General features: G+C 39.0%; 1 protein-coding gene and 1 long non-coding RNA gene across 2 annotated transcripts in view; one reads left to right on the top strand and one right to left on the bottom strand.

Annotated features, from left to right (window-relative positions):
• Positions 1-21,512, top strand: part of LOC128016773 (receptor-type tyrosine-protein phosphatase N2-like) — a 175,584-nt gene that overhangs the window by 122,030 nt on the left and 32,042 nt on the right. The window contains exon 13 of the mRNA XM_052601554.1: positions 19,919-20,134. Coding sequence (XP_052457514.1) covers positions 19,919-20,134 — 216 coding nt within the window. The remainder of the gene's footprint in view (positions 1-19,918; positions 20,135-21,512) is intronic.
• On the bottom strand, positions 13,050-15,317 carry LOC128016775 (uncharacterized). Its single transcript, XR_008184285.1, has 3 exons — positions 14,923-15,317; positions 13,810-13,883; positions 13,050-13,147 (listed from the first exon to the last, which is right to left on the bottom strand). It is a non-coding gene; the product is annotated as an uncharacterized LOC128016775 (long non-coding RNA).

Genomic DNA, 21,512 nt, shown 5'->3' with positions numbered 1-21,512 from the left:
TACCAAGATGGTGACGGCCACCTCTGCACACTTTTAGATTCAAAAATGCACTTCGGAAACCAATGGTTGACGTCACAGACACTACGTCCATGTTTTTATACAGTATATGGTGTGGACGCTAATATCATTATCTTTATAGTTATCTTTATAGTTATCATTCTTGGTGTAAATTGGCCTTTAGTGTCAACACTGGTTAAAAGTCTGTGAATTATTTTGTCTCATAAACCAGTTCTATCCAAAACAGTGGAATGATCAGTTTATAACAGTCAGCTGTCATGTGAATTATGCACTATTGCCACATGTTAGTCTGGTCTAGCTTTTCTTCCAGCATGTCGTCTCATTTGTGTGTATGTAGAAAAGAGAGCGAAAGAAAGAAACAGACAGAGCTAGCACCCTCAGGCACTGAGGGAGGGTGGTGCCGGGTCACAGCTGGGTACAATGCTGGGGTTTAAATGTCAGCCTGGCAGGTTCTACCTCTCAGTGCCATTTTGTGGGATATGTCACATGGTATAGCACTGGTGGGGTCAGAGGCAGAATAGGTCTGAACCCCAATGAATGGTCGACTGCTGTTTCTCACGGTAGACATCATTTTGTAAATCTAACAGCAGAAATTTAGAGACAGTCTGTAATACCAAGTACATAAACAATGCACCAACTTCAGCTCAAACTGTGTAAATATAGCATAGTGTTACAAATGTGTTAGCAGTTGGTGATTTTCACAGATTGCTGTCCATACTATAGCAAAAAGCTGATGCTTTGATTTGGGTTATGCAACACGCATTTGAGTAAATTATTATTTACTTTTGGTGAAGCTTTTGGTGTTGGCGGTATGGCACTTCAGCATTCATTCCTGTGTTGAGTGTGTTGTGCATTTCAGGCTGTACTATCCCCTGTTGTGCTGCAAGCGGCCAATTTCCTGTGCGCCTCAGCACATACAGTAAAAGAGCATTTCCCTAAAAGAGAAATTTCTCTAAAAGATCAATAAGTGTTTGAAAAGACGACTGATCGTCTTTTCACCCGTGTGTTTCTGGATGCGGTCGTTACCTGGCGCTGGGTGATGGTCACATTCGCTGCCTCATGTGTCTGGGCAAACATGCTGAGGCGGCGTTCACGGATGAGTCATGCACCCCACATCCCTCTCTGGCCCGCTCACAAGCTGCCAAAGTTGGGTCCCTGTGTTTCACCATGCTGCCCCACTGGGGGTATGGCTGTGGTTCCATTGCCACTGCTGCTATCTAAGGCTCGTCCTGGTGATTGACAGGCAAGAACTATGTCCGGCAGTGGCATGGCTGGTTTTGAGGATCACAGCAGTGACAAATGCCTCAGGGAATCAACCCTCGGGGGCCCACCTCTCCTCTAGCACTCCGATCCAGTTGAGCAGCCAAAGGAATGCGCTGGGTCCTCTTCAAAGAGCATCCCAGCGATATCCTTTGGTGTTCCTCCCGACGACCGGATGTCGATCACTGTATCGGAGGGAGGGCTTTCTGTGGAAGATTCAGCTGCACTGCCGCATCCGGGATGGTGGCAATGCCTACGTAAATCAGATCCAGAGATGTCAGCTATGCAAGTGGCACCATGGAGCTGGGCATAGGCAGACAGCCCCACCCATCCAGGCCCCCTTCAAACCTGGCGGTAAGTGGAAGATAAAGAGGCCTCGGGATGGGCGACCCAGAGAGAGAGGAAACTGGTTTTTGGGGGATGGTGAAGGCACCTCTTCCTCCCCCGTAGGAGGGCCGGGCGGCGAATCTGGAAATCTTAATAAGAGAGTGTTTTTTTTATATCTCTGGGTCCCAGGAGGGCACAAAGAGTTGCAGACGGCCCATCACCAGGCCTCACTCATCCTCCTCCTTCACCAGATGGCAGCAGTGGTTGATTAAAGAGCTTCAGTGAAGGCCCTACTCACCCACCCTCTGCCAGCCTGTGGAACCAGCTCTGCCTTGCATCCCACACCACTCTACGCCACCACTCAAAAACTGCCCGAATTGGGTCCCTGTGTTTCACCATGCTACCCAGCCCATCTCAGTGGCTTCTGAGGAACATCAGCCTTGGCAGTATCTGCTTCACTATAGTGAAAGTGGCCAATGCACCTGTTCTGCAGGCAGAGATCGCAGTCCTACAGTGCACCTTGTCTTGAACCATCTCAAAGGGTGGTTACGAGGCAAGCAAGTGCTGGTCTGAATGGACAACACAGCAATCGTTGCGTACATAAACCGACAAAGTGATCTGCGCTCCCATTGTAACTTGCCCAACACCTCTTCCTTTGGAGTCTGAAAGCCCTGGCTTTGCTCTGTCCCATCTGAGCATTAAGATGCTACGTAGACCAGACACCAAGCTTCAGGACCTCAGACCAGCTCTTTGTCTGTTATGGAAGCCGGCAGAAGGGGGGAGTGCCATCTCTAAGCAAAGGATGGCCCACTGGATTGTGGATGCCATCACCCTGGCTTTTCAGGCACAGGTTGTGCCCTGCCCATTCAAATTGTGAGCTCACTCAACTAGAAGTGTTTCATCCTCCTGACTTGCTCGCGACACCTCACTGACAGATATTTGTAGAGCTGCAGGCTGGGTGACCCCCAACACGTTTGCTAGATTCTATAGCCTTCTTGTGGAGCAAGTATCCTCCTGTGTTCTCACCTCAAACGGGTAGTGGCAGCGAGAGGCCCCAGTTAGGCTTGCTAAAACTGCTTCAGAGTGTCCGTACTGTAGACCCTGTTGAGATCCTCAATTACCTTCAGATCCTGAGATCCTTGTACTACCACTGAGCGGCCGTGTCACCAGCTCAGCTTCTCATCAAAAACCTGGTATGTATTGCACCTGCTGCCTTATTATACTCACGCAATGATCGGCGGCAGCTTTATGCAATATTTGCATGCCAATGTGCGTTGGCTCATTTAGTTTACATTCGAAGAAGATTGGTCTATTGAAGTTATTATCCCAATTCATCAGTCACCGATGTGATGTCTCCGTTCCCTCCTTCAGAGGGTTACCATACGTAACTGAGATGTTTTTTGATAGTACAATGACCTCTTATGTGTCAGAAGGTCATGATTGATGCTATGTTTTTCTCCACAGCATTTTCTTTCATTAAGGTTTTTCAACTTAAATGAGGTGCTAATACAAATGCATATTGTGGAAACAGTGCAAAATAATCATGGCTTTTAAGCTGTCTCAACATGAGCTGATAATTAAAAGAAATGAAGTAATAATGTGCGCTAATCAAATATGTCATTGATTGTCTGTGGTTTCTGCTCAGTGCTCTTATATACATATATTTTATTTGATGTCCTGTGAAACTGAATAGAATTTAGTTGTAGTACAGTTTAGCTATGGTTAATGTACTTTAAATCACCATAACCAACACTTGCTGACTATCTGACTGCTCTAATGTTGTGCCTGGTGGTAGAACTAAGCAGAGGAAAAATATAGCCAGACTGTTCCTCATAGCAATTCAAGCCAACACATTCACCAGAGTTTGAGTTGTGTTCTGTCTTTTACCTCGAGGCAAACGGAGAATAGCTCTCATGTAAACTTAAGACACCATTAGCTCTGGTCGAAGTCCTCTGGAATGAACTGAGGGAGAAACCCAGGCTCCATAGCATATTTAGCAGTAGTGACAGTTTTTTAGATTAGCAGTAATTAAGCGTTGAAATCAGAGTGATTGGCACGGAGTCAGGTCTCAGCGTTGGCCTGTCAGGAGTAATTGTGAAGCGATGGATCAAACTGGCCTGGCTCTGTTCAAGGCTCTTGACTATCTCTTACTCTTTAGACACAAGGGAAAAAGGAAAAATAGACAGAGAAGGCCATGTATTTGACCAACTTACAGCCCCACTTCCCAAGAAACTCAGTTGCATGATTGATAGACAGACATCACATGTAGAGGATAGTCATCAAGCTGTGTTTCAGTCATGTAGTCATGACAATGACTAGGCCGCCAGGGAAATGTTTTCTCCCACTGGTTGTGCTGTAGTAACGAAAATGCTAATGAGATTCATGTGACCATTATGTTGTAATTTTTCTCCTCTTTTTTTGTCTGTCTTCTGTGTAATGGCACTTGGACCTTTTTTCCTTAATGACTGACCTCTCTTGCAGTCAGTGATGTGTGCTTTGTGAGTCTGCGGTTGAGCGAAGTGGTGGGAAGGGGAGACAAATTAAATGTACAAATGAAGTAAACATCTTGGGAGAATTCAGAGCACGTGTCAGCAGTGTGACATCAGCAGTAATTATTGTTATTGTTGTTTCTGTATCTCTCCTTTGCTGTATTGTTTTTGTGGCAGGTATCTGTCAAATCTAAATGTGTATAATGAGTGTATGTTGTCTTTAGAAATGGAGGTTTTAATGGAGGCTGTGTCAGGATTATTTGTCTAAACCAGTGTCAAAACTCTCCATATACATAGAGTGTCTGAAAATGTACACAGAACTCTGAATGTACAGTATACAGCACCAGCTTTTTAAAAACATGTTTTGTCAAATGACATTTTCTGAATGTATGGTTCAGTAATAGCACATTTAATAATTAAATATGACCTATTGTAAATATCACAGTTTACAAATTATACATTATAAATGAGGAATTTTTTCAAAGGGATCATAATAATTGCATATTCTTTATTTATTACTGGCCTGAATAAGCTATATTATTCCAAATTATATGTAGTTCAAAATATAAAATTTAAACTGTATATATACGTTATACCCAACTCTGGTATAAAGACCAGAGTTAGGTATAACAAGTTACTGTAATCAAATTTCTTTTTCTGGAAACGCAGTAATGTAATGCATTGTATTTTAAATTTGTGTAATTTGATTACAGTTATTAAAGGCAATATAATTACTTTACGTTACAAATGTAGTGTTAAGAAAAAATTATTATATACCATATAAAATCATGTCATTTGCATTGGGTCAACGGAGGCACTGGCGCGATCACTTGCATTTTTTCCTGATAACAGCAAAAATATTTTAAAAAATTCTACCATTTTTTATTGTACATTTAAGAGTAATACATCATTTGAATTTGTGAAGGTTATACTTTTATTTGTGTACATGTAACGGGAAATGGAAATTTTAATATTGACCCTTGAAGTACAACAACAAAAGACATAGGTGTATAGGCTCAATTTATTTCAATCTTTCAATACATAAAACACATACTATATAGATGTATACACACTAGAAAGGGAGATTAATAACGTGACCACGCTAGAGATCACAGATAGAGTACAAACATACAAGTGGCACTACTGCTATAAAACCAGTGGTAAAAATATGGCGCCCTCTAGTGGGAAGTAAAGTCCCAAGGTCACAGTTATCTCAATGCTGATAGACACCCTTAATAATTCTACACTCGTGTACAAAATCACATCACACACATAATCACTTTCATGAAAACAAGGGTTGAATAACCATAATGTGAATAAAACACAACATCTCACAACAAACTACTACCACGTAAAAAACACTGTTTACCCGAGAAATACCCTTTCACCATATTCACTGTTCAAGAAAGTATAGCGAGCAGCCAGACCTTACAACCGAACCATTGTCTGCCTAATAAAACCCCCAGTTTCTATACAAAAATGAATTAACAGCCCCACAACCACTCACGGCCGGTCCACAATTCAAAATCACAATACAAGGGAATCGCCGCCGTCTCAGTCTCTTCGTTCCTTAAGACGATGCAGGGTATCTCGCACCTCCCGTCGACAGGGTTCCTCCATGGATGGTAACCGTGGAAACTCCACCCGGAACTGCGAGGAGGGGAAAGTGGATCAGTCAACTCTTCACAACAATATCGCGGGATAAAGCCCACTCGTTCTTAAGACAGTCGCAAAACCACTTCCCTTTCATACGAGGAATAGAGTGTGTTGGGATGATTCTTTCGCCGTCTTCACTGCGTCCCGATAAATAGTGGTCAGCTCGCGACTATCTGGGGAATCAGAGGCAGAGTAATACCAGCCTTTCCACTCTCGTGTGTTGCGGTGCGTGAAGTCGTGTTCGGGCTCCGGCTACCAGCGCAGGTTATCAGAATCCATCAGCTTTTATCCTCTCCAGCCACTAATCATGAAGGTTGCTGATCGTTCCCCATTATCAGCCGCACCTGTGCATAATCGTCTCACATACATACATATACAGGCATCTGCACAACCCCAACCCCCAGACAGTTTAGTCGACATATCAATTAAGTGTAACCCAGCTACATTTTTACCCCCCCTTTAATAGGGCTCGTCCCGAGCACTTAAAGGTCAGTTATAGGGCATAAATGTCCCATAGTTCAGCTTATGGTCCAATCTTTTATGACCTTCAAGGTCGGTAGTGCACAGGAAGGTTCCCCCGGTTATCACAGACCGGGTTCCGACTAGGAGCACATGAATGTTCTGGGGCTGTGCAGGGGTCTATCATTGGCTGTGGTGGGACTATTGTGTCCTGAGCAGTCCCTACCAGTCGCAACTCTGGGCCAGGGGCTTCATGAGAAGGAGCAACTGAGGCAGAAGAATGAGGTGGAGTCACTATAGGGTTGGATGGTACGTCGGCTGGCTCTGGCAATGAGGTCGAAACAGGGTCGAGCTGATATGGTGGGGCTGGCTGAATTAGTACCACAGGAGCAGGAGGCCAAAAGGGTTCTGGGCGATTAGCTATCCCGTGTTCGTGTACCCCATTCTGTTGACTTTCCGCGGTGTCATTATTGATCGGAGGGTCCCAAGGGCATGGCCGCAAATTATTACGGTGGAGGGTCTGACATGGACCATCTTTACCCTCTGGTCTTATGATAAACACTGGGCGGTCGGGATGGGACTGCCTAACGACCACTAAGGGTGCTGGGAGCCACCATGGTGCAAGTTTACCTTGAGCCCTGCGACGAAAGTTTCTCATCAACACCCTCACCACCCCTTAAGATGATGCAGGGTATCTCGCGCCTCCCGTCGACAGCGTTCCTCCACGGATGGTAACCGTGGAAATTCCACCCGGAACTGCGAGGAGGGGAAAGTGGATCAGTCAACTCTTCACAACAATATCGCAGGATAAAGCCCACTCGTTCTTAAGACAGTCGCAAAACCACTTCCCTTTCATACGAGGAATAGAGTGCGTTGGGATGATTCTTTTGCCATCTTCACTGCGTCCCGACAAATAGTGGTCAGCTCGCGACTATCTGGGGAATCAGAGGCAGAGTAATACCAGCCTTTCCGCTCTCGTGTGTTGCGGTGCGTGAAGTCGTGTTCGGGCTCCGGCTACTAGCGCAGGTTATCAGAATCCATCAGCTTTTATCCTCTCCAGCCACTAATCATGAAGGTTGCTGATCGTTCCCCATTATTAGCCGCACCTGTGCATAATCGTCTCACATACACACATATACAGACATGTGCACAACCCCAACCCCCAGACAGTTTAGTCGACATATCAATTACGTATAACCCCGCTACATACACTCAAAATATCAACAAAACATTGTGCTTTTGTAAAATAAAGAAATCAAACAGGGTGCGCTTTCTGGTGTCTCAGTCTCTGCAAACTTCTTTCTGAAATGCTTCACTAAAATGAATCAAAACTCAGTGAATACTTCACACACAGACTTGAGACATATCTATGGAAAGCTTGAAGTGTCTGCTTTTAAATGAAGCAAGTATTATCTAAAACAAATATTATCTGATGAAGTAATCTATATAGAACCAACACAATGTACACTCTTTCCCGTTTGAGCTTATTATCTGTAATGTGTTCACACTCAGTGCATGTGGTTTATACTAAGAATGTTAAGTTTTAGAAATGGATTAAAAGTCAAGTTGCTGCTTTTATACCTAGGTAATATTTTTCAGTCAATATTAAATTAATGAAAGATCTAAAATTTTCACTTTGAAGTGTTTTTTGTAGGTTTGGTATGTTTTCAAAGTAACTTGAAAGTAATTAGTAATCTGATTAATTTGTACATGCAGTAATCAGTAATGTAATCAAATTACAATTTTCAAGTAGTAATAAATCATTTGTTATCTATTACTTTTTTGAGTAACTTACCCTACACTGTGTGTGTGTGCGTGCGTGCGTGCGTGTGTACTTTATACTTGTGAGGACCAAATGTGTGAAAAAAAGATTTTTCTGGTATCTGATATTTTATTAGACATATCATGTGAATTGTAAAGCTTATTTAGCTGCACATGGAGACGTTTTTTTCAATTTTCACTCAGAAATATAATTATTTTTTATTAATAAATATTACATGAATAAATTCCACAATGAATTACAAAGAAATGGCAAGTAACACATAATTGTGAAATTACCTAATTTTTTTTACTAGAAAAACTGAAATAGTATTTTTCTTGTAAAACATGCTTCAGTAATATCTGAATCATTCAGAATTTTGTATTAGGAATTGGCACTTTTAAAACGTGTAAATGTGTGGATGGACAGACATTCTAGCAGATAGGATGGCCAGAAATTGTCATACATAATAATTTTTCATGAATTCAATATTCTGTATACATTGACTGCAGGGGATGCATATTTGACGCATGCAAAATAGATTAAAGGACCTCACCAGCACATGTAATTCTTAGATGGATGACTATACAAAAAATGTCTAACTCCACATCGTACATCAAACATTTTTAAAAGTAAAATGTTACCCCACAGTGTAGGTGTATGGAATGTCGCAATAATAATAATAAAAATAATAATAATAATAATAATAATAATAATAATAATAATAATGGTACAATTCTACTTGTACTATTGTACTTGTTTGTATTTGTACAAAAGCACTTCCTTCTTTTTCCAAATTACATGCATGATATCTGTTGATTACAACAGTCTCATGTGATATTAAAGGGATAGTTCACCCAAATAGCAAAATTGTGTAATTCATAACTTACCCTCATGTTGTTCCAAACCCGTAACACCTCCGTTTATCTTTGGAACACAGTTTAAGATATTTTAGATTTAGTCCGAGAGCTCTCAGTCCCTCCATTGAAGCTGTGTGAACGGTATACTGTCCATGTTCGGAAAGGTAAGAAAAACATCATCAAAGTAGTCCATGTGACATCAGAGGGTCAGAAACTACGACATTATTCAGCATTGACTTCTCTTCTGTGTCTGTTGTGAGAGAGTTCAAAACAAAGCAGTTTGTGATATCCGGTTCGAGAACGAATCATTTGATGTAACCAGATCTTTTTGAAAAAGTTCACCAAATCAAACTGAATCGTTTTAAACGGTTCGCATCTCCAATACGCATTAATCCACAAATTAATTAAGCTGTTAACTTTTTTAATGTGGCTGACACTCCCTAAGAGTTCAAACAAACCAATATCCTGGAGTAATTAATGTACTCAAACAGTACATTGACTGAACTGCTGTGAAGAGAGAATTGAAGATGAACACCGAGCTGAGCCAGATAATGAAAAATAGACTGACTAGTTCACAAGTCAAGAACCGTTGCATAGGTTTTTGGATCACCAGTACTTCTTTCGGACAGTTCGATTCAATAAACCGGTTGAAGAAAATTGGTTAGCTTCTTTTGCGCTCGACGTAATGGTGTCATTGGCAATGATTGCCCTTGATTTAAGCCTTCGGTTTGCCCGCGCTCATAACGTTAGCACAGAATCAGTTCAGAATCAGTCACCAACAGAATCAGTTCGGTTCAGACGCCCTGTGTGTCGGTCTACTTCACACTGAATCACACATGCGCAGTATTGTCATCTCCTCGGTTCTCGAATTGGATGCGTCTGACAGAAAAAGTTCTTGACTCGAGAACGAGTCAATCTTTCGTTCGTTATCTGGCCCGGCTCGGTGTTCATCTTCAGTTCTCTCTTCACAGCAGTTCAGTCAGTGTACTGTTTGAGTACATGAATTACTCTGGGATATTGGTTTGTTTGAACTCAGCCACATTAAAAAAGTTAACAGCTTAAGTCATTTGTGAATTAATGCATATTGGAGACGCGAACCGTTTAAAACGATTCAGTTCGATTTGGTGAACTGGTTCAAAAAGATCTGGTTACATCGACTGATTCGTTCACGAACCGGATATCACTAACTGCTTTGTTTTGAACTTTCTCACACAGACACGGAAGAGAAGACAAAGGGGTTTTTTTTTTGTTGTTGTTGTGTCATTCTATAATTTCCTTGTGGGCATAGATGAAGTAAAGGTCATAGCCACTAACCAGTCACATCTCTTGACTTATAAGCAATGACATCACAGTAATCTTTCTTTTTACACTTTTAGACTTTCAGCGACTGCTTTTAACATAAATGCAGGACTTGACCCATAAAGTGAAGACATTTCATCTGTGGCAACATAATGGCAGTAAGAAATAAGTTCTGTGAAAAGTCTCCACATTCTTCAGCAGGTAGATCACAGTACTTAGGTCACTGGTCTTTTGAGGTTTGAGAGGCAGTGGTGGAGCAGCAGTCTATAATTACTGCATCTGACTCTTAGTGGAGGTAAGACACCTTCAGCAAAAGGCATCTCTGATGCTGTTTTTAAAGGTTTTTAAAACAGGGCTTTCTCTTTAACCTGGTGTTTATCAATAACAGATTGTGATTTAAATGCAGTTAAAAGTAGGGCACAAATCAGAGAGTGTGGCAACTTATACTCTGTGCGGGTGTGTTTTAAACTGAATGGAATCTTACATAATCTGTAAGATTCTTCTTATAGGACAGATTAAAAATGTGTTTTTTATTTATTTATTTGTATTATCTATAATGAATAATTTAAACCTTTTAACCTCACTAACACATTAGTTATAGTATCCGTGTGATTAAGGCACAACTGAAAAGTAAGGCATATAGAAGAAGCAATAACAAATAACACAAAATTGATTACACTTTGTACATTTGAGCAGATTCATCATAGCCTTCCATCTGATGTTTGAAAAGCCCTAAATGCCATAATGTGCTGCACTTTCATCAATAAATTTCATCATATCTCATTTCAAAGTGGCTTCCAAGCATGTCCTTTAAAAAGCAAGAACTTCTAATAGAGTTCAACATAATAACTATGGCTGAAGGCCCTGAGAGTACAATGTTTCTAATGAAATCCATTACTCTTAAACTTTAAAGGGAGCCTATCAGAAGTATTGATATGGGCATTAAGGGAATGTTTTAATTGTTGGCCCTGGCCCCAGCAGCTTCGAGTAAGGTGGACTGAACCGTGAGTCAGCGTTTTTCACCAGATCAGCAGCAGTGTGGAACAGTAATTGTGCAGCTTAGAGAGTTTTTTATGATGCGGCACAATGTAGTAAAATTTGGTGAATAGATGTTTTCACAGTGGAGCCAGTTGATACCACGTCGGTCTTTTTTTAGGGATTGTTAATTGTGTCTTCCTGAAATCATGTGTCCGAATTTTTCAACTTGTATTCGACTATGTATTTGGTGTTAAACAGCACAAACAGTGCTGATATTCCTTTGACATTCTACATAGTCCATGGAGTTTTATTCTTAGTAACTGTGTCGCCTCATGGTTTGATTTTCTTTATTGGTTTGCTTTTCAATGTTATTTTGTAGCTAAGTCAGCTGTGTGTGTTGTTGGGTTTTGATCATGCTGAGTCCATACACAAGATGACAAGCGTAGCATTTACCTTGATCGCTAGCTTGTTCATAGCTTTGAACCGCCTGGCATGGATCTTTCTCTAGCCTAGATTTAGACAATGAGGGAGCTTATTTTAACAAACTAATCTACAGCAGAGACTGCAGCGACATGGCCGACACATATCTCTCCCTAAATTAGTCCTTTAAGCCTTGTGTATGTATGAGACATAGAAAGCCAAATGTTAGCGCTCACCAATTAGTGCAGCGGCGTTCAGCATGGATTTTTTTTTTTTTTTCCATCTTCTCCCCTCCGCCAAATCTCTTTCATCCATGAAGGAAATGTAAAGTTAATTCACTCCAAAATGCCCTGAAAATGTCACACGACATCCTGATGTTGGCTCATCAGTGGTGAAGTGGATTCATGTTTTAAAACTAGCCAAAAATGCTAAGTGTTTAAATGCTCTAACCGACAGGATATTTATTAAGCAAATGCTTGTTTTCTCAGCATTTCATATAGGAATGCTGAGTCAAATAATTATTTGATTAGGTTATTTTTCCTTCTCAAGGTGCACTGACATTTACTGCTGTTCGGGTGAATTTTCGTGGTTGAAATTGAGAATATGAAGAGTAGGACATCAAACAAATATTGGTGATGTTTTACACATGCATCTTTCTATGTTATATTTGGACAAATGACTTTGGTGATTAATCAGTTGACAATCCTTAAAAGTCTGAATTACATAGTATTGGCTGGTAACACTGTTAAAAGATCTGTTTAACAAATGTTACCGCTTTGTGCCAAGTCATTAAAAACAGCCTAAACTGCACATTTGCTGTTCCACAGAATGTTGTTAATGTGACCGCACCTTTATACCATCACAGTCAACACTCTTTCATGGCAACTTAATACAGAATGGGAAAACCGTATGATATCAAACGAACTGGGTCGTATGAAAGGTATGACGTTAATAGTTGGTTTTCCTATTAAACTGATGGCTAAGTTTATATTGATTTTACCATCTTGTACAAATTAAGACTCCTCGTTAAACAACATTAAACAACAGCATGTTGCTCTTTGTCTTACTTTTGTTAATGAATAAATTGCACAAACCTTTGTAAGGATAGATATCAGGAGTGTACAATGTACTTTCAGTTTTTGCACCTAAAACTAAATTAAGCTATAACATCCTTTCAAGCAACATCAAAAATCGATTACCCTGTTTGGGAAATAAATAGTTCTGTAACGTTTTTTGTGTGTAGTATTAGACTGAGTAGGCAAGTTAATGGCTTTGATTTTGAGATATATTAAACAAAGAAAAAGTACAAGGAGAGGAGCATGGAGATGAGCAGAACAGAACAAATACCAACAGAATATCAAAATTCAGGTATTTTTGTAGCGCAATCTACAATAATGACACTTTTTAGCATCAGACAATTCGCCACAACCGATTAAAATAAGCAGTCTTCTATGTGAAGCCTACAGTACTCTCACTATACACTGTTCAAGCATCTTCATTCGAGACTGGGGGTTATACCTGAGGAGAGACACTGATAGATGGTGCTGTGGGTATGGTTGGAGGCAGCCTGACTTCACCCTCCATGTGGATGCTTGTTTAACATCACTTCCTCCTTCTGTAGTCTGTGATTTAGATACAGTAGATCAGTAAAGTTAAAAGAGTACATCAAGTGATGGTACTATTGTTTGTCAGTCACCACAGGACTCTTTACAGCCTGAAGACATGCAGTGTTGTCTCTGTATAATGCTGAGTGGCACAGCAGCTCTAGGTTTAGTTAGAAGTTAGTGTTAAAGTCCTTGTTGAAATATGATGTTGCATTTTGGTGACATTAAATGTCTATAATTTCACATATCATTCCTTAAAAGGTTGTTTGTATGTATGTGTGCTTTGAGAAATGGCGGTGAGGTTTTTAGTCATCCAGATTTTGTTCTCTAGAATATTGCACAAATGGTTGATGCACCATTGCTTGAAGCTGTGAAATAATGATTTTATGCATATTAGGACACGGATGTACCATTCTTGCAGGAATTTATCACACAAACGTATAGACAAAATAGGCATAAGGTCATAAAATGGATAGAGAAAAATTAAATTAATGAATACTGTATGTGCTCAGTGTGGTTATCTGAGCATCCTGTGGTTTTGGGCTTCTGTACAGTTTGTTCATGTGGAAGATCATATTTTATACAAGTCATTCACTACAGCATGCCCAGATTCTTGCTGCAAGAAAGGAAAATAAAGCAAGGTGAGGTTAAAGGTGGAAATATGTCTGAAGTGTGTTTACCTGTTTTAGAGATTCTGGAATGGGGCGAACCACTTTTTGTTCCTCTCTGATTTCTGCCAACTACAGCTGTCACGCTGTGGGACAAAGAGGGGTAAGGAGGGGACAACGGAGGGAGGAGTAGTGCAGCTGAAACCAAAGATAAACTGAAGACCCCTTCGCAGACTCGTCATCTGCATTTGACGGGACCCCACCCCCAGTTCTTCCAACCCACAGACACACACACACAGCCACTTACCTCACGGGCACATGTTGTATCGCTCTTACACACTCTCCCTCTCTGAGTGCTTGCATTGCTTTCTCTTTCTCTCGCACACACACAAACACTCAAACAAGCCTCCCCCTCCCCTCTTTTCCCTCTCTCTATTCTCCCTGTTAGACTTAGTAATCCCTCTCTGCTCACTGCAGCTGTTGCCCTCCTCAAACCTCGCAATAGTCCCCCAAAACTGTAATTTTTATAAAGAATAAAATAAGTTTTTTTTATTTATTTTTTGCTTATTTAGTCACTGCTTCACTGCATGGGCCTCATCTCATTGACTATAAAGTGTTTCCTTGGCCTACAATGAAAAATGGTATCCTTAAAATGTGTAGTAACATCTAAATTCAGTGATTTTATTCAAAAGAAAATTTATATATATATATATATATATATATATATATATATATATATATATATATATATATATATATATATATATATATATATATATATATATATATATATATATATATATATATATATAGGTTACACCAATAAAACAAATTTTAAAGGCCAGATTAGGTAGAAACACTTTTTACAGGGTATCTTGTCCATCATAAAATCATGCATCATTTATTATTATTTTATTGTATTATTTAATGCTTTATTTTTGTTATTATAATACCCCCTGAGCGAACCAAATCCGACTAAGTAAAGAAAATAAATCTCTATTAGATGTTTAGGTGGGGGGGGGGGGGTGAGAGAAAACAATCTCCCCTTCTGTCAATAAACACATTATAATAAATTTGTAAATGCTACATACTTAGTAGATCTAAGTATGTCTATGTATAATAGCCATGTTAAATAAAATAGAGAAATAAGGTAAAATGCTAGACGATGATTAAATGGTAATTTACGTAAAACGTCGGGTCGTTCTAGGCAGTGGAGAGTGAAGCGTCCTTCTCTGTCTGGCTCGTACTGACTGTAGTTGGTAGTAGGCGTTGCAACATTAGTTAGTTCTGATTGCAATATAACGGGTGAAAGACATGGGAGAAAATGTGGGGAAAATCCAGCGATCCAGCAGGCACAGAAATCCCGAATAGTTGAACAAATGAGTGACAAGCTCTCCGTCCATTCAAGCTGGCCCTCTACCCCGCGCGCGCTCTGGACAACATGTGGAGGCATCGCTATAGCAACCAGTGGATGTGACATGTGCTACAGACGGCGACTCGAGTCTCTCTGAATATAAGGAGGGGCTCCGAGAGAAAGAAAAAAAATCCCTGGCTTTTCAGTCGCACATGATCATTCAAAGGACCAGACAACCCTCTGCAGCTTCTTATAAGTCTTTGGGAAATCTGGCGGACGATTTAGCTCGCCTTTTTTTCTCCCGCTCTGCCTCAGTCTTTTTCTTTCAAACTCTTTTTTTTTCCTATCCGTTTCTGAAAAAAACTGTCTTCAAACGGCTACGGTCTTTTGTTGAGATGGACGCAAAGGGGAAGGTTTAGAACTTTTCTTAGCCGGCGGGATTTCGAAAGGAGGCTGCAGTCTCCAGTCGGACATCTGCGGAATAGGATCTTGAAAAGCATCCCTCGCGCGCTGTCCGAAAATGGAACTAGGTAACTATCTATTGCACTTGCACATGTCTGTTGATGCGCATGTATAGTGGTGGGTAAATACATGTTACGAGGCTCTGAAAGCGCCATTAAGCGTCACCTAAAACTTATTGCGCATTCGGATGCATCTGGACTGATAATGAGAGTGACACTGTCCTGCAAGACTTATATGGCGGTGCTCCAGCATGACACATTTCAGCGTGCTTTTTCATTTAAAGCGCTTCTGCTGAGAGAAGCTCGTGCGTAGTGTGTGCGATTTAATGTCTAAGATGGTTTGCAGATCGTTGTGTAATTGATATTGGTCGTGAGTCAATAGAGAGTGGTAGTAAGAGCTGAGCAAATGGTAGAGTTCAAACAGAAACATCATTCTGTTTCTTTATAGAGAAGGGAATCGGTGTTTAGCTGTTCGTTTGAGGGAAATCGATCGCACTGAAAGCGGTGTTCAGTCTGCGTGGGTCTTTGCGATTTGCAAATGAGTTGGAGTCCAAAATAAATAATAATATGAGAAAGATGAATAGGTAGGTTGATGGTGGAGAAATAAATAATAATAAATAAATAAAAACTCCGTGCACTATTTGGTGGTAATTTATAGTTTCTTTATCTCAAAAAAAATTACATTTTAAAAAGATTTCCATACGGGCTAAAGAATAGAATGAGTCCCGTGGGCCATAATATTGTATATTGACTTACATATTGACTTAACAAACTACAATTATCAGAGATTCATTCTATGCTTATTGCATATATTCAGGTGTAATATTTGACTTGTAATGTAAATCATTTTTACACATTGGGTATGTCTAATCTGTTATTTACATAAAAAATGTTAACTTGAGTGAAATAGTTATAGTGAAATATAATATATAATTAAAGTCACAATAGATTTGCATGTATTCCCTGATGTACAATGTAACTTTGAATTTATCCAATAGGATGCCTACATTAATGGGGTTATCTTTCTCTATATAGTAAAACAAGAATATTTTTCTCACTTAATACAAATTAAGTGTAATTTTGTGTTCAAAAATATAAGTACTAGGAATGCAAATTAGAAAGATTGTAAGACTGAATTTCATTTGTTCAATATTGTGTGCATGATGTTTTTTTGTTTAGTTTTTTTAGTTTTTTTAGTTCAATGTATTTATTTATTAATTTTCCTCATATTTTTAAGATCTATAGAGCTGAGATGGGAGTGGATGGTTTTAAAATAGAGTGATTATTGTGTGTAATAGAGAAAGGATATAAGGGCGGCCCTTGTCTCAACCTTTCACCCGTCATAGTCTCTCCTCCACCCAGCCCTTCCCTCAATGATTTAAATCAGCCGCAGCATCCCAAATCCATCTCCCTTTTTTTTATCTCTCTCTTTTTTTTTTTAATGTTTGATTTTCTTCTATCCTTTTTAAAGGGGAAAAATAGAGGATAAAAAACAACAACCTTTAAATCAAAAGTCTATACATACAGATTGCTTAAAGTTAATTGCTATCAGTAATATTTGTCTGGCCGTACATTGATGTTTTTGTTAGGGGTTAAGTTTATGTTTTACCTTGGCTTGGACATTAGTCCTGGATTGAAGTGTTATTTTATATGGACACTGAATCACCATTTTACAAATGTTGTTATTCAATAATATTTAATGTAGATTTATCAGGATTTTTGGTCAATTTTCAGTCAAGAGATTCATTAGCTGAAAAGGGAGGATAAGCAATCAGATGACCCTGCAAACACACACATTAATCCAGGAACGCATTCACCCAGTAACATATTTTTCCTCTTCTTCTTTGCTATGTCTTGCTTTTAATTTTTTGTGTGTTTTTATGTTTTTCATATTATCCGTTTAAAAAAAAAGATTCATATTTAGATAATAAAAATGTAGATTAAAAAAAGTCTAAATTATTATTTAGATAAAAAAAAAAAAGTAAATGCATTTGTTTTATTTTGACTTTTTATTATATATTTGAACAATTTCTTCAGTGAATTTTTTTTGTGGAATTCTAGATACTTTATAGATTTATTTGCACAAAATAAATCAGAAATTTGCAAGTCTGCAAGTTGCATTCCCTACAGAAGAACAAAACCATAAAAGCATAAAAGATTTTGTCTGTCCCTCCCTTTTTTACCTTTATTTTCGGACTCTTTTTTTCCCCCTTGTTACAGTTTTCTTCTCTGCTTTTATGTAAACTGTGTCTTTGTGGGTTCTCTGCTATAAGAATAAATGTGTTGCAGAAAGTGAGAGGATTTGACACATTATTTAATTTGAAATATTCATCAGATTTGTTTTCCTCAATAAAGATTTATTTTTGTTTTTTTGAAAGTAAAGGTATAGGTAATCCCTCATAACAAAATACCATGTAGAGTCTGCTTTGTATTTCTAATTTTTTGTAGACATTTTTGCTGTCCTCTTATAGTAAGAGAAGGCATTGCATAGACTGGTTATTTCTTTATCTTATTTTTTTTCTAATAATTCCTCAGCGACATTGAGTTTTCCCCCATATTTAAAATATTATATATATATATATATATATATATATATATATATATATATATATATATATATATATATATATATATATATATATATATATATATAATTGTACATGCACCAAAGGAATATGTGTAAATCCTTTAGAACCATTTTTGTATGTACAGTATATGCAAATATGCTGTAGGATTCATTTTCTTAGTCATCATTAATTTCATATACACTGTAATCTGCATTTAACTTGGGAATAGACTATATCAAGACAACATTTTTCATTTTTCTTTTATATCTTCTCTCACTAATGCATGTATTCTATTTAGTTATAATTAATTGCGGACATTATTTAGCAAAGCACCATTTTCTTTTCAGAGCCAGCTTTTCATGTTAGAGATCTTTTCATGTAATTCGATTGAGAGCACTAAGCCTATAGAGGGATGGAGAGAGGAGAGAGAGGAGATTCTGTTCCAGCTGAAGGCACCCTCCTCTCTACACACTCTCCATGCAACGTTTGAGGGGTGGAAAGCAAATCATTTCTGCACCAACAAAAGCTCACAATCACAAAAAAAGTAGAAACTAATCCTTAGAAACTACTAAACCTCACATTTAGGTGCAAATATTTTCAGTAACGTGTAGCCAGTGAATGGGGGATTTCAGGATAAATGGAGTGGCATATGTAATTAAAGCTTGATTTGAATATTTTGTGCTTCTCAAATTTGCATTCTGTTATAGAATGTGTAGCAGTCCCAAATGTCACGTTTTAGAAAAATAATACTTCAATAAAGAATGTGAAGTAGATTATGAGTATCCAGGAAACAGAATAGTCATCGTTTCTAAAATAACGATCAGAAAAATCAGTCGTAGGATTGCTTCTCATTTGCTCGCATGCCTTATAGTTCTGTGATCAGTCAGTTGGTATGATAGCACTGAATGCGAATAGAGGCAGATTAAAAAAATTCTGAACCCCATTCTGAAGGCCTCAGTCTATTCAGCCTCACAAGGCATTTGGAAACAATACGCCACCAATCCCCCAGCAGCTTAGCCCCGTCTGTCAGCCCTCCCCCCGAGGGGCTAACAAGCCTGACAACCCCCTCTACAGTGGAACGTTAGTGGGGCTCGGACCTTTTTGGTACTCCCCCTCGGCTTAGAGCCTCTCCCATTTTATTAACTTGGAGGTCTGAGCCAATTCCCCCATCCCGACCGAACCCAAGACTTGGAGGCTAATTAGCAACAAGCTGGTACAGTGAAGACCGACCCTAATTGCTCTGTGGTGGTATGCTACAACCTGCCAAGACAAGCTGCTCCATAGGCCTTCGCTTCCCAAGTGTCGGCTTGAGGTGTATCTACGGCAGTGTGTAATAATTATAAGCAGTATATAAGCTTCTTGGTACCTAATTTAAAGTATTATATGAAAACACCAGTTGGACATTATACTATGATCAGCCGAGTGATATATATATGTATATGTATATGTATATGTATATGTATATTTAAAATACATCCTCTACATTTTGAAACATGATTTTATTTTTTATTTTTTATGGTTTTATGTTACAATTTATTTTAAATGTAACATATTCCTGTGATGCAGAGCTGAATTTTCAGCAGTCATTACTGAAGTCTTCAGTGTCACATGATCCTTCAGAAATCATTCTAATGTGCTGATTTGCTGCTCTAGAAGTATTTCTTATTATTATCAGTGTTGAAAACAGTTGTTCTTCTTAATGCTTTTATATACTTTATGTATAATTTGTGTCTGTATTATCTTGTGTTCAGTTCACAATGTTGATCATAGTTTCTCTCTCTTCTCCGCTCTAATTTCAGAGGGGCAAACTGAACCACATCCCCGTGGTCAAACAAAGTCAAGTGGAGCAAGGCAACTTTTTGATTCTGGTGGTGGTTTCCATGGTTTTTATTGTCATGGTGCTGGGGATGTCAGGGGCCCTGTACTGCTTGCGCTATCGCTCCCACCATAAGCTGAAGGAAAAGCTCACTGGTTTGGGAAGCTACACAGGCCACGATGCCACAACAGCATATCAGGTAGGTGCAGGCAGATTATTACATCCAATTGTGTTTTTTTTTTTTTTCTGACATTCATCTATTCAGATTAATATGAATACAACAAGCATCTCTGATTTTAAGATATACTGGACAAGTTGTCCTCAACCAAGGTTATTTTAACCTTCGATTCAGCAAACCTTTTCTGAGTAACACTGCCCATATTTGCGATCATCACCAGGTGTATAATGGTTTCAAAATGATTGTAGCTTATTAACAAAAAGGCAATTAAATTAATTTAGAGCTTCTTTTCCTTAACTATTACCCACTGGAGCAGACGCAGATGTCCTTGCACGACTGCAGTGTTTAATATGAATCCTAATTGAGGCAGATCCCTTTTTAGCAGGGAAATGAGTTTGTTGTCTGACCTTTCTTTCACGGCTCCTGGAGGGAGGGCTTGCGCTGAAGGTTTATTGATTTTGTGTTGGGCTCAGCTGTACTCAATGAGACGGGATCGCAGGGTGCAAGCGCTTGGCTTCCTCCCCCACCTTCAATATTTAATAAACCTCTCACACTTTGTCGAGAGGTCCCTTCCATAAACGTCATCCCTATCAGTGTGGCAAAATAATCATCGTTTCTCAGTATTATTACGGTGTTGTCACACGTTATATCTCGACACCTTTGTAATGTTTTCATTTCAGGTTTCAATTACCTTGTATTGATTTTAATTTGTGTGTAATGTTGTCGGATCGTGGTTTATTGTGAGTGCTTTCAGCCCTTTAGATCTGCCAGGTTGCTTAGGTTTTTTTCTTTTTTTAACCGAATAAGATTAAAGGCGTAGACAGGGCTCTTACTGTGTAGTTGTAAGGGATTTCCCAACTGCTGCAGCTGAAATGAATGCAGCCTTGTGCACAGGGACTCTTACAGTGAAACATGCAATTAGAATCAGTTCTGCCGCAATGATTCTGTAGCAGATCACAACACACACCATCGCCACCATCGCCACCCACCTCCTCTCTCTCTCTTGTTCACACACACACCCTCTCACATTATTAGACTTTTATTTTTATTCCTTTGTTAAACACACTCACACACTTTCACACTTGTTTGTTCTACCTCCTAATAGCGCATTATATGATACATTTCTTAATCTAAGATTTTGTCCTGTTGTAATAAAGTATAGCAAAGATACTTTTGGTATTGTTTTGTACTCCTCTGACTTATTCTGTTCTTTTCTTTTAATTAAAGTTTTATTTGTATTTAGTCAAAGGTGGAACATGCTTAGACAGTTCATATTTGAAACAATTTAAATTAAGTCATTATTTTGTATCTTGCCTGCAATTTAATTCCAAAATCTGAAAAGATCAGTTATGAGACCAATAGTAGTTTTTCAATTCTGTTGATGTTTTTTAAATAAAAT

The sequence above is a fragment of the Carassius gibelio genome, chromosome A7 (assembly GCF_023724105.1).
Source record: "Carassius gibelio isolate Cgi1373 ecotype wild population from Czech Republic chromosome A7, carGib1.2-hapl.c, whole genome shotgun sequence".
Taxonomy (NCBI): domain Eukaryota; kingdom Metazoa; phylum Chordata; class Actinopteri; order Cypriniformes; family Cyprinidae; genus Carassius; species Carassius gibelio.
Note: the sequence above shows the minus strand (reverse complement) of the source record. Positions and strands in the feature narration are given on the sequence as shown.